The following is a 21,388-nucleotide window of genomic DNA, read 5'->3' on the forward strand; positions in this document are numbered from 1 at the left end:
GTTTTAGGCTATTTTTAAAAGATTTATGTCTTGGAATGGAAATATATCTGACTAATTTGAAGACAGTTAACCTGGATGCAAGGGGTGCAGCTAATATTTTCTTTGAATAAAGCTTGTAAGTCATGTTTATTTTGATTTTTAAGTTTCTTTCAGCTTGCTTGCAAATATTTTTTTCCATTTTTTTCTGTATTTGAATGCATGATAATGAAATGACGTACTAATCAAGGTTACTTAGATAAATGAATAAAGTAAAGTAATGTCCACATTTAATTTTACAAGGATGACATCATCCATAAAAGCAAAGCTTTAATACGGTGGACCAAACGGACTTGTAGAGTGTCAAAACTGAATAAACACAATATAAATTAATTAATATAAAATTTAGATTGTAAGATTGTAAGTAAATTTGTTGAAAAACTAAATCGTACCTAACTACTACAAGAATCACCATGCAAAGTATGGAATTGATAGGACAATTAGATCTAAGTCTAAATTAACAAAAAGAGCTAATTGTCTGCGACGTACGAACGGACGGACCGACCCTAATTATAGAAAAGCTTCGCTTTTAATAAAGATATCGAGTCTTTAATTATAAAACAAGGATAACAACATCCATAAGTAGGGAAGCACAAACAAATTTTGGAGTAGAAAAAAGGACAAATGAGCTATATAGCTAGCAGATTTTTAGTTATCATAAAGAAAGAAAAGACAAATAGAATATATGCAAAAACTCAAAGAAAATCTCGCATCCTTTAAAAATAAGGTTTATGTTTTTTGAAACATTATCGATCATTAATTTAGCCGAAAAAACAATGTATGTGAAAAGATGCGCATATGTCATGGTAATCTTCAACTATAATTTCAGGTGTCTATCTTTAATAGCACATATTTCTCCTAAATCAATACGGACTGACTGACTGACTGACTGAAAAGGAATTATAAGGTAGCTTCGCTACTAAAAAGTATTGTGTTGTAATTCTTCTATTGGGTATGATATTAGATTTATTCTCAATACAAAATTAAATTTTTTTTTCCAAATTTATTCACTGATTTTTTTTCAGATAATAACAATCATCAAAAATGGTTGAACTACAGTGTGTATAACTGAATAAAATAGCTAGTGAAAACATTATTGTGATAAGAATGAATATGACACTATTAAGATTGTTCATGTTTGTCCTAATAAAAGAAAGTTATGCAAGTAACCTCACAAAAATCTCGTGCCCTTCTGACAGGTAAGATTTTTTATTTTATTTTTTAATCATTCTTATTTAGCTACTCCTAAACTCATTTTGTCCGTCCGTCCTTCCATCTGTTGATGGGGAAATTTGAAAATGATATTTTTCTGGTTCTTGGTAATTATTTACTGCTTTATAACTCTCTAACGGTTGCGCCCATAACATTAAGGGGCTCTGTATTCAAAGGGGAGGAAGGGGACAGGAAAATTGCCCAAAACCATACTAATGTTAAAATCTAAAATTAGAATATCATAAAACCAAATCTGGACCTATTTGAAGTTTTCCTATAAGGTTGAACTCAATCAGTTATTGAAATTTAAGCTTCAGAAAAAAAACCTTTGGACTTTATGTAATAGGATTAACTTACTTGTCCTGCTTTTTTTCGCCCTTTGATTTATTATATTAAAAGTGCCATGCAATTAATCTATTTAAAATTCTAATTCAGGTTTAATAATGGTATTTCCCTTTTAGCAAAATTAAGACATATTTAACAATTTTGTGATTTAACAAGAACATTGTAAAAATTATCCTTAAGATAGAAATAAAAGGTCTGTCTGTGTGTACTGATGGATTTCGCTTACCGATGGACGGATATGGTTCTCCTTTATAGATCCTGGAAAGGTTTATTACTATTTTCGGGAAGGTTATCTGCACCCTCCCAAGAGAAATCGCTCATAGAATAAAATTACATCTCCTTATTCTATCGTCAAAATAAGAAACTAAGACGTCCCTCTAATCTACTCATTAAATAAACTTTATTTCAGTGTGGTTAGCATGCATGTTAGTAGCGTAGTGTCCAGACTCCAAGAAGGAAACAATACTCTATACCTGGTGCAGGCTCATCAACAGGATGTCACAGTTTCTTGCCAGTCACTGGACAATCAGGACATTAGGTAAGATATATTTTACATGTTTGTGTTTTTGAATTTTTATTCTATAATTCTATTATGTAAAGTTTTTTTCTTTATAAATTCAAACAGATAAATAGCAAAATAACAATTTACAACTTTTTTATTAACATTGTCAGAGAATCAGTCCAAAATTTCAAAATCTACCACAATGCAATTGTCAAAAGCTTTGCTTCAGTCTACAGCACACTACTTTAAAAAGATTTTGTAATTTGACATTAAAACTCATTTGATTTATATTTTAAATTTATGAAAAGTATTTTTCTTACAACAAAAAGGGAAAAGAAGGTTGCGGGTAAAATCCGTAAAAGTGTGTGTTTTAAGGCTTAAAAATAGTAGTAGAACGATAATATTCACTAAATATGTGTATTTCTTATTGAAAAGAACTAAAGACAACAATTTTTTTTAAAAAGTTAACATAAATTTTTATCGTTCTACTACAGTTTTTAACTTGAAACACACAACCTTTACGAATTTTACCCGCAACCTACCTTTCCCTTTGGTTTGTTTTGTTATTTTTAGTTTAATTTTAACTCCGGAACTTGAATCCGAGAAAGAAACGACATCAACTAATAACTCAGTGGTAGCCTGGCAAGCTAACTATACAAATATTTGGAGCAGGGATAATTCTTCAACTTAATTTTTCTATATTTCTATATGAAAATTAATTAGAAACTTATTGTTGTAAGTTTTTCAAGCCAGAAATAAGGTATAACCAACAAGCAAAATAAATCTAAAATTATATTTGGTGGGCAGATAAAAAGGTCGCCAATTTTCTATATGAGACCCCCAACGACAATCGTGATTTTTTTTCGAATTAATTTCGGTGTTGGTATAAGCTGTTTGTTAGTTGAAAAATTTAGGTATTAGGATATATTGCCTCAAAATGATACATAGGCCTTTCATTTTTAAGATTTTTGATTACAATTTTTATGTTTTACAACCACTTTGATTATGATTTTAAAAATATAAATCATAAGAATTACACAATGTTAGTAAAAATGCCTCCTGTAGTTTGAAGGACCAAGATAAACCATCCTGTCAAGTTCAGATGAAATTGTTTGTTGACCATGTAAGTTTTTTATAGATGATTTTGATATTAAAGCAAAAGCATAGAGGGGGCATGCGCTGTATCAAACTCTCCCCACAGGGAAGGGATCTTGTCCCGATTTTGTATTAGGTCTTTGAAATCAGCTAATAGCGTTGTAAATATAAACACAGCCCCTACAAAATAGCAAAAAGCAATTTGCTAGCAGACGTAAAGGGTATCTGTCACTTGAGCAGGTAGTTGTCTGGATTCTACAACTAATTCTAATATTTTTTGATATTCAATTTCTATGACTGACACCTAATAATTTTATAGAGAAATAAAACAAAGGTTTTAAAAATAAATCATTATTTAAATATTTATAAAAGGATTTATAAATAAATCTTTTGCATTTTAATTTAGAAATCAAATTGTACAGCTAATGAAACACTGACGTGTAATATCAGGTAAACATTGTGCATTTAAAAAGTATCAGAAATTGAGTACCTACCCTTTTCATATTGAGAGATCCATACCTTTTAATGAATATTAGAAGAAGACAAAAACACATAAAAAAACATTTTACAGTTATTGGGAAGTAAAAATTAACTAGTAAAAAATATGAATATGCTTATTGTTTATCAATTCTTGAAAAATGGGTCTGATTTATAAAAAATATCCTAAAACTAGTGCGCACTTGCCCCTAGCCTCTAAGAGCTTCGCCCAAAGAAGTGACGGGAAGTGTCCCACCCCTAAGAAAATCACCACAGGACCAATTTCCCTGAAGAGTAGAGCCCAACCGGTGCAGAGGTTACCAAGATCTTAATCTTCACGACAAACAGACGGACAGACAACGTTCTAATTTATGTTTTACTCAACACATTTATAAACTCCTGAAATAAAATACTGTATAATTTTTTTTTTCCTGTAAGGCTTCAAAACTGATTAATATCCGCTGGATTAGAACCAGTGCTCCAGCCATACTAAAAAATCATGCATAGCATCATATTACAGACAATGTTCTGCGAATATCAAAATAAAAATCCTAAAATTAATACCAGTTTTGTTAGTTCGGGCCTTCGCCCGTTGGGTTATCAAAATTAGTTTTTTATCTTATCATTTTTCATTTTCATATACGCGGAATGTCTGTCTATAATACAACGATGCGATAATTAACTATTCTTTAGTGAATTGATAAATGAGCTGGTGGACAAGAAGAAATCTGCAAGAAATTGTTATAAAAAACGGCCTACTATTGACTTCCATGTTTATCAAAGTTCAAATGAGGTAAGTAATGACACGCTTATCTCAGCGGTGAAGGTTAAAATATTTTTAATTCTTTACATGAATTTTAAATAGGTAATATTTATGCAAGGTATTGTAAATTTTTGTTCTAGGAGCCTCGTTTTATACATTCTAAACTTATGTTTTGTCATAAAATATTTTAGAAATAAATCCAAGAATGGATTCTGTTTTCATTTGTATCAACTAATTTGCTTAAGATTATTACAATTAATTATGTTTACTGTAAATTAAAGAAATTAAAATCAACCCTATGATATAAAAGTAACTGGATCTATTTCTGTTTGTGTGTGTGTGTGTGTGTGTGTGAGTAACGAAGGATCTCGCCAACCATTGAACCGATATGGTTCTCCTTACAAGGTACCATTTTGTTTCTGGGAAGGTTTATAGCTATTTTGAGGGAATGTACCACAACCCTCTTAATTATAATCGACCCTATACAAAAAATGGCCATCACAACCAATGCCCTTAGAGGCCACTAGGAGGGGAGGGGGGGGGGGGGGGGTATTCGCTAGTGTAAATATAATTTAGTCAAATATCTTATTCTAATGAGAAGTATTTGGTTGAGTATATCATTTATTTAGTCCTGGATAAAATGCGAGGGTAAGAAAGAACCAGGCTTGCGTTATCAAGAACCAAATTGTCCTATTCAGTATAAGGTAAGTTATTCGATATATTATTACTTGGATGTTACACCAGATTTTCATGTACTGTAATAAAGTGATGCTTGCAACTGGCTAAAATAACGATACCTCTTATCCACCCCCTTTACACCTTCGCCTCCACTTCTACTGGAAGAACAACCTGACCTATGATTGAGGGTCATATTAGCAACGCAAATTTACCTGTCAATATATCTCCATATTCTATGTCCATTTTTTTTATAGGCAATAGGCAAACCAAAGTAATAATCATGGTTGCAATTAGAGAAAAAGTATAAATCGTGAAAATAGCTGCTTTTGTGGGCAATTGAATTGTATGAATTACTTAATATCAAAAAGACTAAAAGTTGGAGGTAATTATAGTTTATTTCAAACAAAATAGTAACAATGAAAATTATTGCAATCTAATATTATGCTCTTTATGATATTTGGATCTGGTACAGTTTACGGTCAAATGTTCCTGGGATCGATTTTCTCAACAACAATAAAAAAAACTATGAACCGTTTATGGTTTTTTAAGGTAATTGATACAAGGCTTATTTTACTGTGAACTTTACCAGATCCAATTATTTTTTTAGGAAAATGAAACAGTTGTTTTAAAATTGAGGTAAGTCACTTGTTTATTATCTATTAGCGTAGGAAATTTTGATTATTATTCTTTCTGTGTATTTATTTTTAAATTGTTGGAATGGTTAATTGAACTGAGTTGTTATTCTATAATTGTTTATGTTCGTTCCCCCGACTTGTCTGACTGATTTATTAAGTTTCGTTTTATGGATGTTGTCATTCTTGTTTTCTAGCTTCTTAATTCACTTACCAAAAAAGCTTGCATCAAACTCATCAATGACCTTTTATAATTTATTAATGTTCCTAATTTTCCGCCAATTGTCTTTTCTTGTTTTAAATGATTATACATAGTTTATGCTACACTAAGTTTGGACATAATTTTCCTTGTTTTCAAGAACTAAATTGATTAATAGTCTAATAATGGATTTATGATTACTTAGATCTTACACCAGGTTATCATGCACTCTAACAAAGTGAAACCAAAAGCTGGCTAAAACAACCCCCCCCCCTCTCATCCAACTCCTTTTCCTCATTCCTTTAGATGAATGAACTGGCCAATAAAATTTTCTCCTGTCATAATATCCACGTATATTCTATATTTAGTCTGGAGTGGAGTACGGGGCGTTTCAGAAAAGAAACCTGTGAAGAACACATTTACACGACTATTTCAGGTTAGTTGCCAGGGAGGGAGGGGACATTGGGCTGTTTATTACACTAGTCCCCAAAGTTTCATATTAACTTTTTCCTTTTCGTTGGACTCTAAACTTTGGGGAATTTTTATTGGTTGGTTCATTAGGTCGAGTGTCCAAACGTTTCAACCACTTATTAGAATCTACAGAAGGGGTCATTTTGTAGAGCATCATTTGGGATGTGCATTAATTTATTGGCCATTGTCTTATCCCTTAAATCCCTAGAGTCAAGCAATTACATATATTTTAAAATGATAAACAAATATCGCAGAATCGGCTATGTTAGTTAAATCACCAAAGTTATATTTGTAAAAATCATATTGAAAATCTCCATACTGGGATGAAATCTTATTTTGTAACCCTCCTATTATTTTAAAACACTTTTCTCTACTATAGCCGATTTACCGATGCTTGATGTTTTAAGCAACCATCTTTAGTATTTTAACAGAAGTACTGCTGAATTATTTGCATAGATACCTTTATTATTTAACCTACATCTTCACTATAACTTTTAAACATACTTTTTATTTAGGAAGCAACGTGGTTATAATCTATAATGATGATACTTATCATGCTACTTATACTATCATCGGAGTAGTTGCAACTGGTAAGCATTTTTCAGGGCTCGGCAGCCGCGCGTCATCCGCCAGTAAGCCTCAGTGAAATCGTCTTATTATAACTTTAAAATTCAGTTGGATGTCTTAACCTGCTCTTAAACAGACAATCTTTACGGAATTTTTTTATTCACACAAACGGGTTGATATTTGAGGCTTATGTGCGGCTGGGGCGCAGCTGCCGAGTTCTGCCATTTTTTATAACAAAATCTACTTTGTTTATTTGCTATGTTGGTTATTGTTGTGTATTGCAAAATTTATTAGAGACTAGATTTAGAGAAAAAAAAGGTATTTACATAAATTTTTATTTTTGATTTAGTGTTTATGTTAATTTAAAACAAATTTCTTATAATTAATGTATATTTTTTTTCAGTTGTAATAATAATAATCTTGTTTTGCTGTCTAATGAGTTGGAAAAGAAAGGTTATTAAAATTGGCAGAACAAGCAGGTTATAATTTTTATGAATTATAGTTTTACAACCTTTACACAGGACGATGGCCGATATATTGATGTACATCCCCAATGATGATACACAAAATTACCCCTTCTGTAGATTTCGATTAGTGGTTGAAAAGTTTGGACTCTCAACTTAATAAACCAACCAATCAAAAATTGATAAGTCCCCAGAGTTGTTGGACCAGCAAATAAGAAAACGTTTTTGAACATTTTTGTTCTTTAGTTTTGAAAAAAAAATCTTCCAAAAATTTAGATGTATTATTTCATAATTATGAGTGATATCATCTCCATAATTTATTAGTGTAATCTTTTTTTTTTTTTGATTGTATTTCACATAGCTTTTTTTATTAGTGAATTAAGCTTGTATTAGAGATTGTATCAATCTAAATCTTAATAGAGATATAGACGAATAAATATAATTAATTAATTGTAATTTGTGAACTCTGCCTTTGAAAGATTAAAAGGTCTGATAAGAATAAAAATATATCTGGTATTAACCTCTCCCTTCCTCTATGTATAACTCAATATAAATAAACTAGCGGCTGCGCCCCTAGCATCTAGCTACTTTTTAGGGTAAGAAGGGGGCAGAAAAATAGCCTAAACTATATATAGGGCTTAAATCTAAAAATGAAATAGCATAAAACCATCCCAGAACCTATTTTTCTTTTTAAATCTATATAACACAAAAATTTGAGGTTGATTAAGCCTCTTGGGGCAAAGACTCTAGAGGCTAGGGGCGAAGCCGCTAGTAAATGATAAAGATGATCACTACAATGAATTGATCTACATCTCTTTCTCACTCCAACATTTCTAATCTAATAATTGATGAATTTTGCAAATCTGTATTTTAGTAAGATTAATAATCATCCACTGTTCTATCCTTATTAGCAATGTAAAATTTTATTCAATTGTATATTTTTGCTAGGTCTCAAACCTTTATTCGTGACAAAAATTCTAGTTGCATCAGCCTTCACTCTTGTACAGGAAATAAATCACATTATATCTTTGCCATTTGCTTTAAAAATGTAATATGATCATATTTTTTGATGCTGTGAGTATTGGTGCAAAAAATATGACGTAACAAAAAAAATTAGCCAATGAGAGGCCGTTATTGACCAATGGTAAAATTTATAGTGGACTCTCATTGGCTAATTTTTTTTGTTACGTCATATTTTTTGCACCAATACTCACAGCATCTATTTTTTTAAATTACAGAAATAATGAAAGGTAGGACTTAAAATAAAGAGTAACATGGCGACAAAAATAAAATATTATCAGGGATTTTTAAGGATAAGGCAATGGATTGGCGTACATCCCAAATGATAATAAACAAAAATACCCCTCATGTTAGATTAAAATAAAACTGTTAGTTGAAACATTTGGACACTGAACTTAATGAACTTTAGCAGTCGAAGCTTAATATAAGTACCCAAAAATTTAAGAAAGCGGGTAATAAGGGTAATTGAACAGTCCAAGGCCCCCCTTCCTCCCTGGGTATTGCATATTCCATTTAATATTTCTTTCTTTTAAAAGATTTAACATCCTTATAATTAATGAATAAAAATCCGTAAAACCATTTGAAAAAAATCTACAGATATTTTGATGAGCAAATTTAATGTGATGGCAATAGGAAGCCCTGCTAATGAGGACTACCTACCTGTACACACCAGAAGTAGCTCTGGTGGAGCTGGAACAGTCCAATACCTGTCAGTTATGGGTTCCACCTCTTGTAAAACATCAGAAATATCAGTAAGTCATTTTGTATACGGTAAGATGTAAAGTGAAATAAATGTTTTTTTTTTCAGTGGATCATTCTAAGGTGTGTTAAAGCTTCTATAAATTTCCTATATCCTTTATGAAAGTAACTGAATGTTTGTCTGTCTGTGTGTATCTTTTGCTTAAGATCTCTCAAACCACTAGACCGATATGGTGCTCCTGTATATTGAACCTTTTTATAGATCCAGGAGAGGTATATAACTATTTCATGCGAGGGTACCTTCATCCTTCCATTATAAATCGCACCCCCCACCCCAAAAAAAAAACTAATATGAAAAGTGAAAGGTCGACTTACCCACTCCCCCACTGTGTGGCCTCTAGGGGCATTATACATTAAAAACTCTCTGGTCAATTTACAAAAGGTTTCCATATTTTTTTCCTAGGATAACTCTGGACAAAGTGATTACAGACGACTCCTTTGTAAATCATCAAGGTACATTTTACTTTTTTAAATATTAGAAATAGCATATCATTTTGTACTATCATAACTTTAATAGATTTTTTATTTGGAGAATTAAATTGTGCTTTTCCACTAAGTGCAGATAAAAAATAATGTAATATGCAAAATTTGGGGCGATTCAGATGACTCATCCCTTTCCCTTGTATAATTCTTCTTAATATTTTTTTTTACAGTATATCTTCGTGACCGATTTATATCTGCTGGATTAGAACCGGTTTTCAACTATACTGAAAAATCGTAGTATCGTATTACCAGAAAACTTTCCAGTAATATAAAAATGAAAAATAATAAAACTGGTTTTAATCTTATAATTTTTCATTTTAATATCCGTGGAAAGCTGTTTATAATACAATGCGATAAATAACTATTCTAGTGTGACCATCAACGATGATATGAACGTTAACAGCCAGGTTCGAGCCCTGGATTATGACAACGAAAAATTTGACATACCAAGAACATCTTTTAAACTACAGTATATCATAGGTAATTAATTTTGTTTTCTTGTTTAATGCTAGCTTTTAAAACTTATATGAATGTTATGAATGAGAAATGTGTCAAAAAAATACTGTATGATTTATGTAAAAGACAAGGATGACAACATTCATAAAAGCGAAGCTCTGAAACGGTAGGACAAACGAACATTACCGCTTCTAGAGTGTTAAAACTGAATAATCAGAATATAAATGTATATAGCAAAATTGTAAGTAAATCTGTTGAAAAACGGGAAATTTATAAATTACAGACTTACATTTTTAAGACTTGATTATAGAGTTGCTTCGCTTATAGCATTGTACTTTGTTGTCATAGAAATCACTATTTCAAAAATCAAATCAATCGGATAATTTATCACACAAAAAATTTGTTATTAAACAAGTTAAAATACAAAATGTTTAAGATTGTCCTTCGGCTCTTCGATTTTTATTAACTTTTTGATGTTGTATTATTAAGGTGAAGGAGAATATGGAACTGTGTATAAAGCAAGAGCTAAAGGAATAAGAGGCTCAAATGATACTATTATGGTAATCTTAAAGAATTAAAGATATTTTATAATACAGTTTCTACGCAGTTCACTAAAGCTCTAAACAATGAGATATACTATAATATGTTTTTCCCTGACCAATTTTTTTATAAACATTACATTTAATGAATATGCCTTAAGATTTATATGATATCCCTATTTGCACACTTAAATGTTTTTTTTTAAACTTAATCATAAATAAAGTTTTGGGGTAAATATTATATTTTCTACAATCCTCCAACATTTGTTTTATCAAAAATAATACTGAATATTATTTACTTTGCTGCTTATGTAAGGCATAGTTCTTGTAAAATTCTGTTAAAAATCAATAAAGTTACAGTCACTTTTAAAGACGTACTAATACTCAAGTAGGTTGGGGACAATGGACATTTCATTACACTAGTCCCCAAAGTTTTATAATAACGTTCTCTTAATTGTAACTTTGGGAACTAATATTAAATTTTCATAGGTTGGTTCATTAAGTTGAGTGTCCAAACGTAATTGTAATCTTCTGAAGGATTAATTTTGTATATAATCATTGGGGAATTTATCGGCCATTACCTTATCCTTGATCCCTGATTAATGGTTGTATCTTCGTAGGTCGCAGCCAAAGAGGTGAAGAACATCCTGGACCGAAACCAGTGGCTGACAATTGTGGACGAACTGAAGATCCTGAGCTACCTGGACACCCACTACTGTCTGGTCAACCTGGTGGCTGCCTACACGGAGAATATTGACAAGTAAGTACATACTGCTGATTTGCCAAACGTGTGACATATAGATTTTAAGCCACCTAGGCTTAGATAACATATTTGTCAGCCTAGCAGCCGTTTTCAGATGCAAATAATTGCCTTTATCAATTTGAGCTTCAAGGCAAAAAAAAGGTTTGTATCAATAAAATATTATTTCTAATGCTTAATGCGTTAATGGTCCAATGTTATTTGTCTCTGCTTTTAATAAGTTGCTATTAAGGCTTGAAGACAAAGGTTTATAAAAATGATATTCCTAAATTGCTAAAGGATGCTTTTGAAATTCGATTTCAACAAGTTTTCACAACTACCTACGCTTCCACGTTTTACTGAAAATTGTTCATTCGACTTAAATAAAGCTTTTGTTAAGTAAATATTTGTGAATTTCATCATCTAAGCAATGTTATTTTAAATTAAAACTAAAACGCATTTTAACTGTATAAACTACAGTTTTTTGTCAATTGTTGAGTTGAAAATAAATACTGATTTTATCTTGTGGAGGAGGTTGATTCTAAAAATCAATTTTTAAAACAAAAACGTTTAAGAATGTAAATTAGAAAAAAACACTTTTTGCATTTAAAAAAGTAACAGTGTTGTATCGAAACCACTCTTTAATTATGTTAAGACTGTATGTGCATCATTAAAATTGCAACGCAAACAAATACAGCCTCTACAAAGTCTACAGTTTCTCTATGTGCAGTACAGTACACACATTCACAAACAAACCTCCTCACAACAAACAACTACAATCGGTTTATTGTTTGCATTTGGTATCTATGCTACTTATGAGCAAAATAGTAGTTTACCTTTTCTTCAACTACTGAGCCTTTTAAGTTCTTTATTTTGCAGAAGCTTTACACATGTCCCCAAATTGTTTAATTAAATTCTTGGGATGGTTTGGGCTGTTTTACTGGCCCCTTCCCTTAGATGCTAGTGGCGCAGTGAATTATTTATATTTGTCTTTTTTCTCTGATTTTTATCAGAAGTAATATGAGTTAATATATTTGATCAAATCAAATATTCACAAAAACTTTTTGTTTCCAACTAATTTCATAATGAATAATATCGATTTATTTTCATACTAGTACATTTTCATTAAAAAATATATATACAGTATGTACCAAAAAAAAGTGTTGTTTAAGGGTCTACTCTACAGCACTTATTTCTTAATATATAAATACGTGCTTGTTCTCTTTCAAAAATGAATCTATTGAGATTTATAAGGCAAAAGTTTCAAAAAAAAACTCTTGAGAAAAAGAACATTATTTGTTAAAAACTAGTAGCTTCTATGGGAGGCAATGTAGAAAATAGCTCCAAACCATCCTTTGACCTATGTGGAGCTTTCTTGAAATGGCGAACTCAATCGGTTCAGAGGTTTGCAAAACTCAAAAAAATAACTATATACTTTTGCACTTTTATGGAAGGTACCTTTCTTGTAACAAATATTATTGCATGAGCTTAATATTGCATAAACCAAATTAATTTAATAATATATTGTTAATGATTAAAAATATATCACTTAAAGAGTGGTCTCTTATTTTAGATCTAATATTTCTTCTTCATTCTTTTGAATTCTAAATTAGGCTATAATAGAACTATTTGGCGTTTTATTAAAATTTGTCATTTTTGCCATGACCCGAACTTCCCTTAAATTGCTTTCCCTCACATGCTAAGCGAGCAATAAGACCCCCTTACTTTTAAAATAAAATGAAAATATATTAGGGGTAATTTTTCTTAATTCCCAACCCCTGCAAGGGTAATACTGCGGGACTACCCTGTACCCAATATAACATAGCCTAAATCTAAAGTATAAAACAAACACAAAAAATAACATATCCATCCAGTTTATTTTGAAGTTTTTCTTAATAAGCAAAGGATTTTTCTGTGCTTGACTAGGTACTTTAAGGAAAATAGCCAATTAGCCAATTCGTTCATCAAAATTAAACCTCTTCAATGTTACTAAAAGAAATAATTCAACCCATGTGAAGCTCACCTAAAATAGAGAACCCAATCGGTTCAATATTTATTGAGATCTTAAGCTTCAGTCCAAAATAATCCTTACTACTTTATATAATAGAATGACATGAAAATAATTATCTTTGTTTCAGTCATGAGTTGTTCCTGTTACTTGAATACTGTCCATATGGAAATTTGAAGAAGTTTCTCATTGATAAACAAGACAAATTTATTGGATCCTTGAGCAATAAACCAGGTAAATACAAAGGAAGGGCCTCTGATTGTTGTCGGAAAGGTAATAGGCTCGAATCTCAACCCAACACTGCGTCATAACTAAAAACGTTAAAATGGGGTGCTACTGGTGCTTTGTCAGGTGTCTGACATAAGTAGTTAGAGGAGGGGGGGATGCCTTGGCCCAAACTATTTAGGTGCAACTCATCGCCATGCACAGTTATGATTTCCACCAGACAGAGGTCTTGCTATCAATGGGTTAGTTGTATGAAGGGTAAATATGATTTATTTCGCTTGATGGTTATACCTTATTCCTGGGTATAGTTTACGTTTTATTAATTTCTTGATTTTAAAAAGTTAATATTCTTGACAGACAGACATCATTCATTTAGTAAAAATCATACCTTTTTTATTTAAGATATCTATAAACATGCTTTTGACTTTTTTAATATTGTAGGATATTTAGAAACAGAATTTAATTGGAACCTGCTATTAAAGTGTTCACGAAGCTGGGAAAAAGTTGATATATGTCACTGATTCATGTTTTTTAAGAGTATTATTTTGAGAATTAAGTCTTAAATACTTCCCATTTAAAAATAAATCAAACTTTAAAAAAACGAATTTATTCCCTTGAAAACATCGTTGTATTTTGAGTTTTATTATACATATCTTAAAACCTATCAAAATTGACAAATAACAATCTTTTTGTTGAAGTTTACTTGCAAATTTAGAGTAGAATAAATTCTTTTGTTACATACATATTAAACTAACCAAAAAAGTTTGTAATTTCTTTTTACGGGGAGATTAAATGATTTTTACCGATAATCGCAAAGATATTACCAAATATGGGTATAAGGTCAGCTGATTTATAGTTGTCGATTGTGTAACATAGCACCCTCATCCTATCTCAATATTTGCTACTTGCTAAAAAATCTTCAACATACTGCAGAGCTAAAAATACGATTAGGCCCCCACATAATTGGGGGATTTTACTATAGATTGAGAAAGTTTTTAGCTATTATGGTTTTTTTATTTTAGGGTAAAATTCTTGCTTAGATTATATTTGATTAATTAACTAAAATCTATAAAAGATATTTAAAAGAAACAATCTTTGAAACATGAATTAATTTGCTATAAGCATTTTCTAAGTACAGCCAGGTTAAATCAAATACACACACACACAAACATACATAGGACTCCACAGAACTTGATTGTTTAATACTTCAAAACATGGAATAAGATAAAGAGACAACACAAATTATATTCTTTTAATATTAATCTGTTATTCATGGATGTACATTAATTAAAGCAAGGCTTTTATCTTAATCCTAAACACAATGTAAAGATGGTTCCTGAGGTAATAAATCAAGTCACTTAGCAATAAACCTATACAAAAATTGAAATAAAATAACATGTTTTTTCAGTTATGGGAATAAAATTATTTACTTTTTATAGCTATTGAAATTTTCCCGTACTGGTCCAAACTTACAACTTAAAATACACTGAAGGGACTGCGACTTTTACAATATTCAGTAATGTTTGGTTTCTATACTTCAACTTAACAAAATCCGTTGGTACCATTTGTACCACAATGAGTGTGTGTGTGTGTGTGTGTGTATAATGACAGATATTTAATTAAATTCGACACATTACGAGATTATTTTACGATGATAAAATGCTTTTTTTTATGTAAATACTATAGAAAGACTGCTATATTTTTTGCTGAATATGTACAGCAAATGATATTTGTTTATTCTATTTAAACATTTTAATTCTTAAATATCATGCTTTCTACAGATTTAAACAATTTTTCTTTTGTCACTATACCTGCATAAACAAAGCGGTATTTGGTTAATGATTTTATAAAATAAACCAAACTTTTTCATTACATTTTAGAGAAAGTTCAAAGATAAATATTAATAGAGATATATTACAAAAATATTTTCTAAGTATCAATTTTTTTGTTTTTATCTGCAAGCGAAGAAATAACTTATTTTCTTTTAGTTTAATTGATGCTCAGATTTTAACATTATTTTCATGTGGAAATACTCTCCGCATTTTAAACTGATTTTTTTCTAACTTAACTGAACTTTTAAGGCATAATTCTTTGAAAATTACTTAAAATATAAAAAAAGGTAAACGAAAATGCATTTTGAAAAATTAAATTCGCGATCACTTTAACCTTAAATAAATTTATTATATTTCAGGATATTTAGAAACAGAGTTTAATTGGAACCTGCTATTAACTTGGTCCTATTCTGTAGCCTCTGGAATGGATTATTTAGTTTCCAAGTAAGATTTCATTGATATTTTAGATGCTTTTGTTGATTAGACTTTAAAATAAGGGTAAAGGGCAGTGCTTCTTTTATTCTTATATTATTCTTCTTATATTATGATTTTTATATGAACACTAAAAAGAAATAAAATATACATAATTTCCAAATTAAAAACATAATCAACTAATCAACAACTATTTTCACAAATTTATTCAAACAGATAATAAATAAATAAATAGAAAAATGAATAGATAACAAAGCATTCAGATTACATAATTTAAGTTACTCTTTGGCTACACACTCTACACTGTAATAAATTTTACTGAAAATTACAATTTACATTCTTTAAAACAAATTTTTTTGGAGGGGGTTGGGGTTGGGAGGTCTCCCCCCCCCCCTCATAAGCACTTAGAGTTTTGTTTTAAATTAAAGAAAGAAGTTTTTTTTAAGGAAGTGGAGAAATTAAAAAGTTTAGAAAGAGTATCTTCTGTTTCTTCTATATTTTTTTATGTTTTTAATGTCAAGTGTACACAAGTGTTTTGAATCTTTTCTCTTACTGTCTTGATGCCAAGTGTTAAACATATTAACTTCACTTAAATCTGAAGCAGAACTCTCTTTACATGCTTTCTTAAATGCAAAGTCTAGAAATGAAGTGCCAGAGTGTATATATACTATTTCTATAATGAAAATTAAAGATGAAATTCCTAATATTGTGTAAATACAATAATGTACACTTAACATTTCCTTAAAATAATGATTGCATTGTGTATTAAACTTTGGAAATATATATTCCCTCATTTTGAATAAGAGTATAGCACTAAATGACATAAAAAGTGAATGTATCAATTGTATTTTTCTGTAATAATGAAATTCAGTTATACTATTACAATTTTTATAATAGGAAGAAATTAGAATTGGAAAACATACAAGCATATGAGATTCAAATTTAATTGAAAATTTTCCCCATTTCAAAACTGAATTTATTACTTTTGGAAAAAAAACAGTTAAAATTAAGTACATTGAGATACCAACATAAAACAAATCACAATCCAAAAATGAACAGCGCAAGAAAATGTTAAATAATCTGTAATGAAAATAGAACATGGAATAATAACTAAATTGTTCTACAAGTATAAAATTTGAAAGTTCTAAAAATGTAGGATCATGACCCAATATATTTCTTAGGTTAAAAGTGGAAACCCCTATCATTATTGAAAATACTGTCACTGTTATGCTGAAAATTGGGGAGAAAATGTTCAAAGGCATTGTTTCTGTCTTTTTTAATTCAAAAAATACTAAACATTGAATGATTCCTTGATGATAGGATTCCCATATCAGTTCAGATATCTAAATACTTGGCATCATAAATAAAATCATCATTATAATATTTGTTTTTATTATCAAAAATAAATTGGGACATTTAAAATTCTAAAACTTTTGTTGACATTAGCAAATCTTATTTAAATGAGTTTTACCTTAAGTTTCCAAAGTTTTTCCGTAAGTTTAACATTATGATTATTTCTTAAGATGAGATAACCCAGGTATGGGATATAAATCTAATGCAAATAATATAATCAAATTATTATCATGAATGTTGAAATCATAATTAGAAAATAAATTTTGTAGAAAAGTTGGTCAGTTAAAAAATGATTAGTTGTATCATTAATCAATACTCAACAATTTGATTATATTCCCTGATTAAGAATTGCTACAAGATATTCTTTCAGAATCCATCTTTTCTCTGCACTTGTTATGACTTGCATCAAATTTGTAAGCAGTGGAAGAAGCATCATTATGACTGAAATTTTTCAACACATTATTATCTTATGATTTTTTAAAAAGCAAATTTTACCTATCACAAATTTTTTTGTACCTGATAACAAAAAAAGACACCCAATGCTATTATATTTTGCACCATAACAATCTTTGAACAATTTAACTGATGAAAAATTGTCATTTTTGAGATACATTTCCACAGTAAAATTGATATCAGTTCCAAGGTCTACAACAGGCAATAAAATGTTTAAAAATCCTTTCACTAGATATAAAACATGTTCCATTTTATTTCTGAAAAAAAGAATGTAAATTTAATATCAAATTTAATGATACTATAATAATAAAGCTATTAATTGACCATTAGATAAAAATTATCTAGATTCAGTCCATTCAGAAAATGTAAATTTTTATACATTTACTTTTAATTTGTATAATTTATAGCCCAGTTAAAAAAAAACAAAGGTCAACCTCTGGATATTTTAGGTCGACCTATAGAAGCTTTAGGTTATAAAGGTATTTTTGGGTTGTACTTGTTTAGGTTGACCTACAGAAAAAATTGGTCGATCTTTAAAAGTTATTTGTGAACTGAGCATACATTAATACTTCTGTGATACTTAAGGTATTTAAGGTATTGTACAAGAGCTAATATAATAAGAAACATTTTACAAAATAAATAATATATAAGAAAAAATATTTAGAATTTGTCTTTTTTGGATCTTTTAATTGATTTAATATCAAGGGTACACAAGTGTTTAGCATCTTTTCTTGATGCCACATTAACTTCACTTAAAACTGAAGATGAACTTTCTTCACAAGCTTTCTTAAAAGCAAAATCTAAAAATGAAAAACCTAATTCTATACATATTATTTCTACAATAAAAAGTAAAGAGGAAAAACCTAACACTGCATTAATGACATATTTTCCTTGAAACATTAACTCAAGATCCTTTTGCTCAGTACAAATCATCATAAGCTTTGGCAAAAGAGTCGTACGCTGATTTAAACAAATGGCAAATGCTGACAAAATTAAAGAATTTATTAATTGGATTTGCCTGTAAGATTGATATTCAGATATTTTATTACATTTTATATAGCAGGAAGAAATAAAATTTGGAAAACATATTAGCATGTGAGATTCAAACTTTATTGGAAATTTGAAAGTTATGTTCAATAGTTTTGGGAGAAATATGATTAAAAACAAATAAATTGATATACCAATATAAAAAATATATTTGTTTAAAAGTGAACATCTAATGAAAATTAGAAATAGTCTTTCATGAAAAAAGACCATAGGAACAAAACAGAATTGTTCACTAAGCATAAACCTGAAAAGATCTGAAAATGTAGGATCACAGCCCAAAATGTTTCTTAAATTATAGGTAGATAGACCAGTTGCTAAAGATAGCACACATACACTTATACTTAAAATTTGAATAAAATAGTCCATTGAAATTGTTCTTATGTTGTCCATAGTAAATAATACATTCAATTGGATAATGAGTTGATGATATGATTCCCAGATTAGTTCTGAAATCTAAAATAAAATAGAATTATTATTAAATTCATATAATAACACATTTGTATAGTACCAAAATACTTTTTTTTTTATATAATAATAGAAATGAAAAAAACCTTTAGCTTCCAAAGTTTTTCTTTGAGGGCAGGATCTTGATTATCTAATACTAGATAACCCAGGTAGGGAATGCAAAACTTATCAAATTATTCATAATCAAATGAGGGTAAATAAAAAGTACTTATAAAGTCTCAATAGAAAACCAGCTTAGAATTTACAATGATATTGCATTATCAATACAACAGGAATATATGCTCTGGATTATCATACTAGGTAAGAAGATTAATTTCAGTTTTGTTGGCTGCAAGGTGCCAAAGGCATGAGCTAACAAAGGTGTTATGTCACAAGAAAACAAATCAAATTTTATGCAATGCAACACAATGTTATTGTTTTTTATTCTCATTTAATTTGCATTTATTATTATAAAAATTTGATTAAATGTGCCTGATTAAAAATTGCTGTTAAATATTCTTTGACAATCCATCTTTTCTTTGAACATGTTATTACTTCAACAAAATTTGTAAGGAGTGGAAATATCATCATCAAAACTGAAATATTTTATGGTTAACAAGGATGACAAAATCCATAAAAGCAAAGCTATGAAACGGTAGGACAAACGAACATTAACATTTGTAGAGTATCAAACTGAATAATCAGAATATAGATGAATAAAATCGAAACAAATTGTAAGTAATTTTGTTGAAAAACTGCTTAAATACAGGATTTTACATTTTTAGGACTTGATTATTGAGATGCTTCGCTTATAACAATCAGTATTCCAAAAATAAAATCAATCGGATAATTATATCACCTAAAAAATTGATATAAAAAAAAATAAATTCAACATGTTTAAAATGGACGTACGGACATTCTGGTAACGATTATAGAGTTGCTATGTTTCTAAATCGTACCTAACTACTACAGGAACCGTCATGCAAAGTTTGAAATGGAAAGAATAATTCTAACATGCCTAAATTAACGAAAAAGGCTACCCGTTTTAGACGCATGGACGGACGGACCGAACCTTATTATAGAAAAGCTTCACTTTTAAAATGGCTATCATTGGGTTGCAATCATTCTGTGTAACTTGTCAGGTATCTAAAGTGATAAGACAATGGCCAATAAATTACTACAGATCCCCAGTGATGATACACAAAATTACCCCTTCTGTAGATTACAATTAGGGATCAGTAATATTTGACATAATATCATTTAACATAAATTCATTTCACATAAAACATTTGACATAAAATCACTTCACATAAAGGTACATTTGACATAAAAACATTTGCCATAAAGGTACATTTGCCATAAAGGTACACTTCACATAAAAACGTTTCACATAAAGGTACATACGATATAAAGGTACATTTGACATAAAGGTACATTTGACATAAAGGTACGTTTGACATAAAGGTACACTTGGCATAAAGGTACATTTGACATAAAGGTACACTTGGCATAAAACGTTTCACATAAAGATACATTTCAAAGTGTACCCGAGGTTGTCATTTTTTTCCCCGAGCATGGCAACCGGTGAACAGAATCTCAGTTCTGCACCACAAGCCTCGCAAGACTGAAGTTCCCATGTCTATACAGTCATATTTATATGAAAATATTTTTAGAAGATTTTTGAATTTTTTTTTTGAAGATTTTCCATTTTTTTTAAAGATTTTAGAAATTTTTATTTATTATTAAAAGAAAATCTTCAAAAAAAATTCAAAAATCTTCTAAAAATATTTTCATATAAATATGACTGTATAGACATGGGAACTTCAGTCGTGCGAGGCTTGTGGTGCAGAACTGAGATTCTGTTCACCGGTTGCCATGCTTGGGGTACCTTTATGTGAAATGTACCTTTATGTCAAGTGTACCTTTATGTGAAATGTACCTTTATGTCAAATGTACCTTTATGTCAAGTATACCTTTATATGAAATGTATCTTTATGCCAAATGAGTTTATGTAAAACGTTTTTATGTCAAATATACCTTTATGTCAAATGAGTTTATGTCAAATGATACTTTATGTCAAATGTTTTATGTGAAATGAATTTATGTGAAGTGATTTTATGTCAAATATTACTGATCCTACAATTAGTATTGAAAAGT

At 29.7% G+C, this 21,388-nt stretch overlaps 1 protein-coding gene and 1 long non-coding RNA gene across 3 annotated transcripts in view; one reads left to right on the plus strand and one right to left on the minus strand.

Annotated features, from left to right (window-relative positions):
• The first annotated feature begins 1,065 nt into the window (after positions 1–1,065).
• Positions 1,066–21,388, plus strand: part of LOC145313027 (uncharacterized) — a 40,235-nt gene continuing 19,912 nt past the window's right edge. For both annotated transcript variants that reach the window (XM_080152262.1, XM_080152263.1), the window contains exons 1-19: positions 1,066–1,235; positions 2,003–2,131; positions 2,669–2,765; positions 3,141–3,218; positions 3,597–3,640; positions 4,361–4,460; positions 5,060–5,134; positions 5,716–5,744; positions 6,308–6,375; positions 6,926–7,000; positions 7,381–7,456; positions 8,390–8,446; positions 9,093–9,213; positions 9,624–9,673; positions 10,074–10,183; positions 10,649–10,719; positions 11,319–11,458; positions 13,576–13,679; positions 15,862–15,946. In XM_080152262.1, coding sequence (XP_080008388.1) covers positions 1,144–1,235; positions 2,003–2,131; positions 2,669–2,765; positions 3,141–3,218; positions 3,597–3,640; positions 4,361–4,460; positions 5,060–5,134; positions 5,716–5,744; positions 6,308–6,375; positions 6,926–7,000; positions 7,381–7,456; positions 8,390–8,446; positions 9,093–9,213; positions 9,624–9,673; positions 10,074–10,183; positions 10,649–10,719; positions 11,319–11,458; positions 13,576–13,679; positions 15,862–15,946 — 1,601 coding nt within the window. In that variant the 5' untranslated portion in view covers positions 1,066–1,143. The remainder of the gene's footprint in view (positions 1,236–2,002; positions 2,132–2,668; positions 2,766–3,140; positions 3,219–3,596; positions 3,641–4,360; positions 4,461–5,059; positions 5,135–5,715; positions 5,745–6,307; positions 6,376–6,925; positions 7,001–7,380; positions 7,457–8,389; positions 8,447–9,092; positions 9,214–9,623; positions 9,674–10,073; positions 10,184–10,648; positions 10,720–11,318; positions 11,459–13,575; positions 13,680–15,861; positions 15,947–21,388) is intronic.
• On the minus strand, positions 17,614–19,510 carry LOC145313028 (uncharacterized). Its single transcript, XR_013877200.1, has 3 exons — positions 19,339–19,510; positions 17,804–19,240; positions 17,614–17,728 (listed from the first exon to the last, which is right to left on the minus strand). It is a non-coding gene; the product is annotated as an uncharacterized LOC145313028 (long non-coding RNA).

This window comes from Acartia tonsa, chromosome 3 (genome assembly GCF_053477335.1).
Source record: "Acartia tonsa isolate MP-2025a chromosome 3, ASM5347733v1, whole genome shotgun sequence".
Lineage (NCBI taxonomy): Eukaryota > Metazoa > Arthropoda > Copepoda > Calanoida > Acartiidae > Acartia > Acartia tonsa.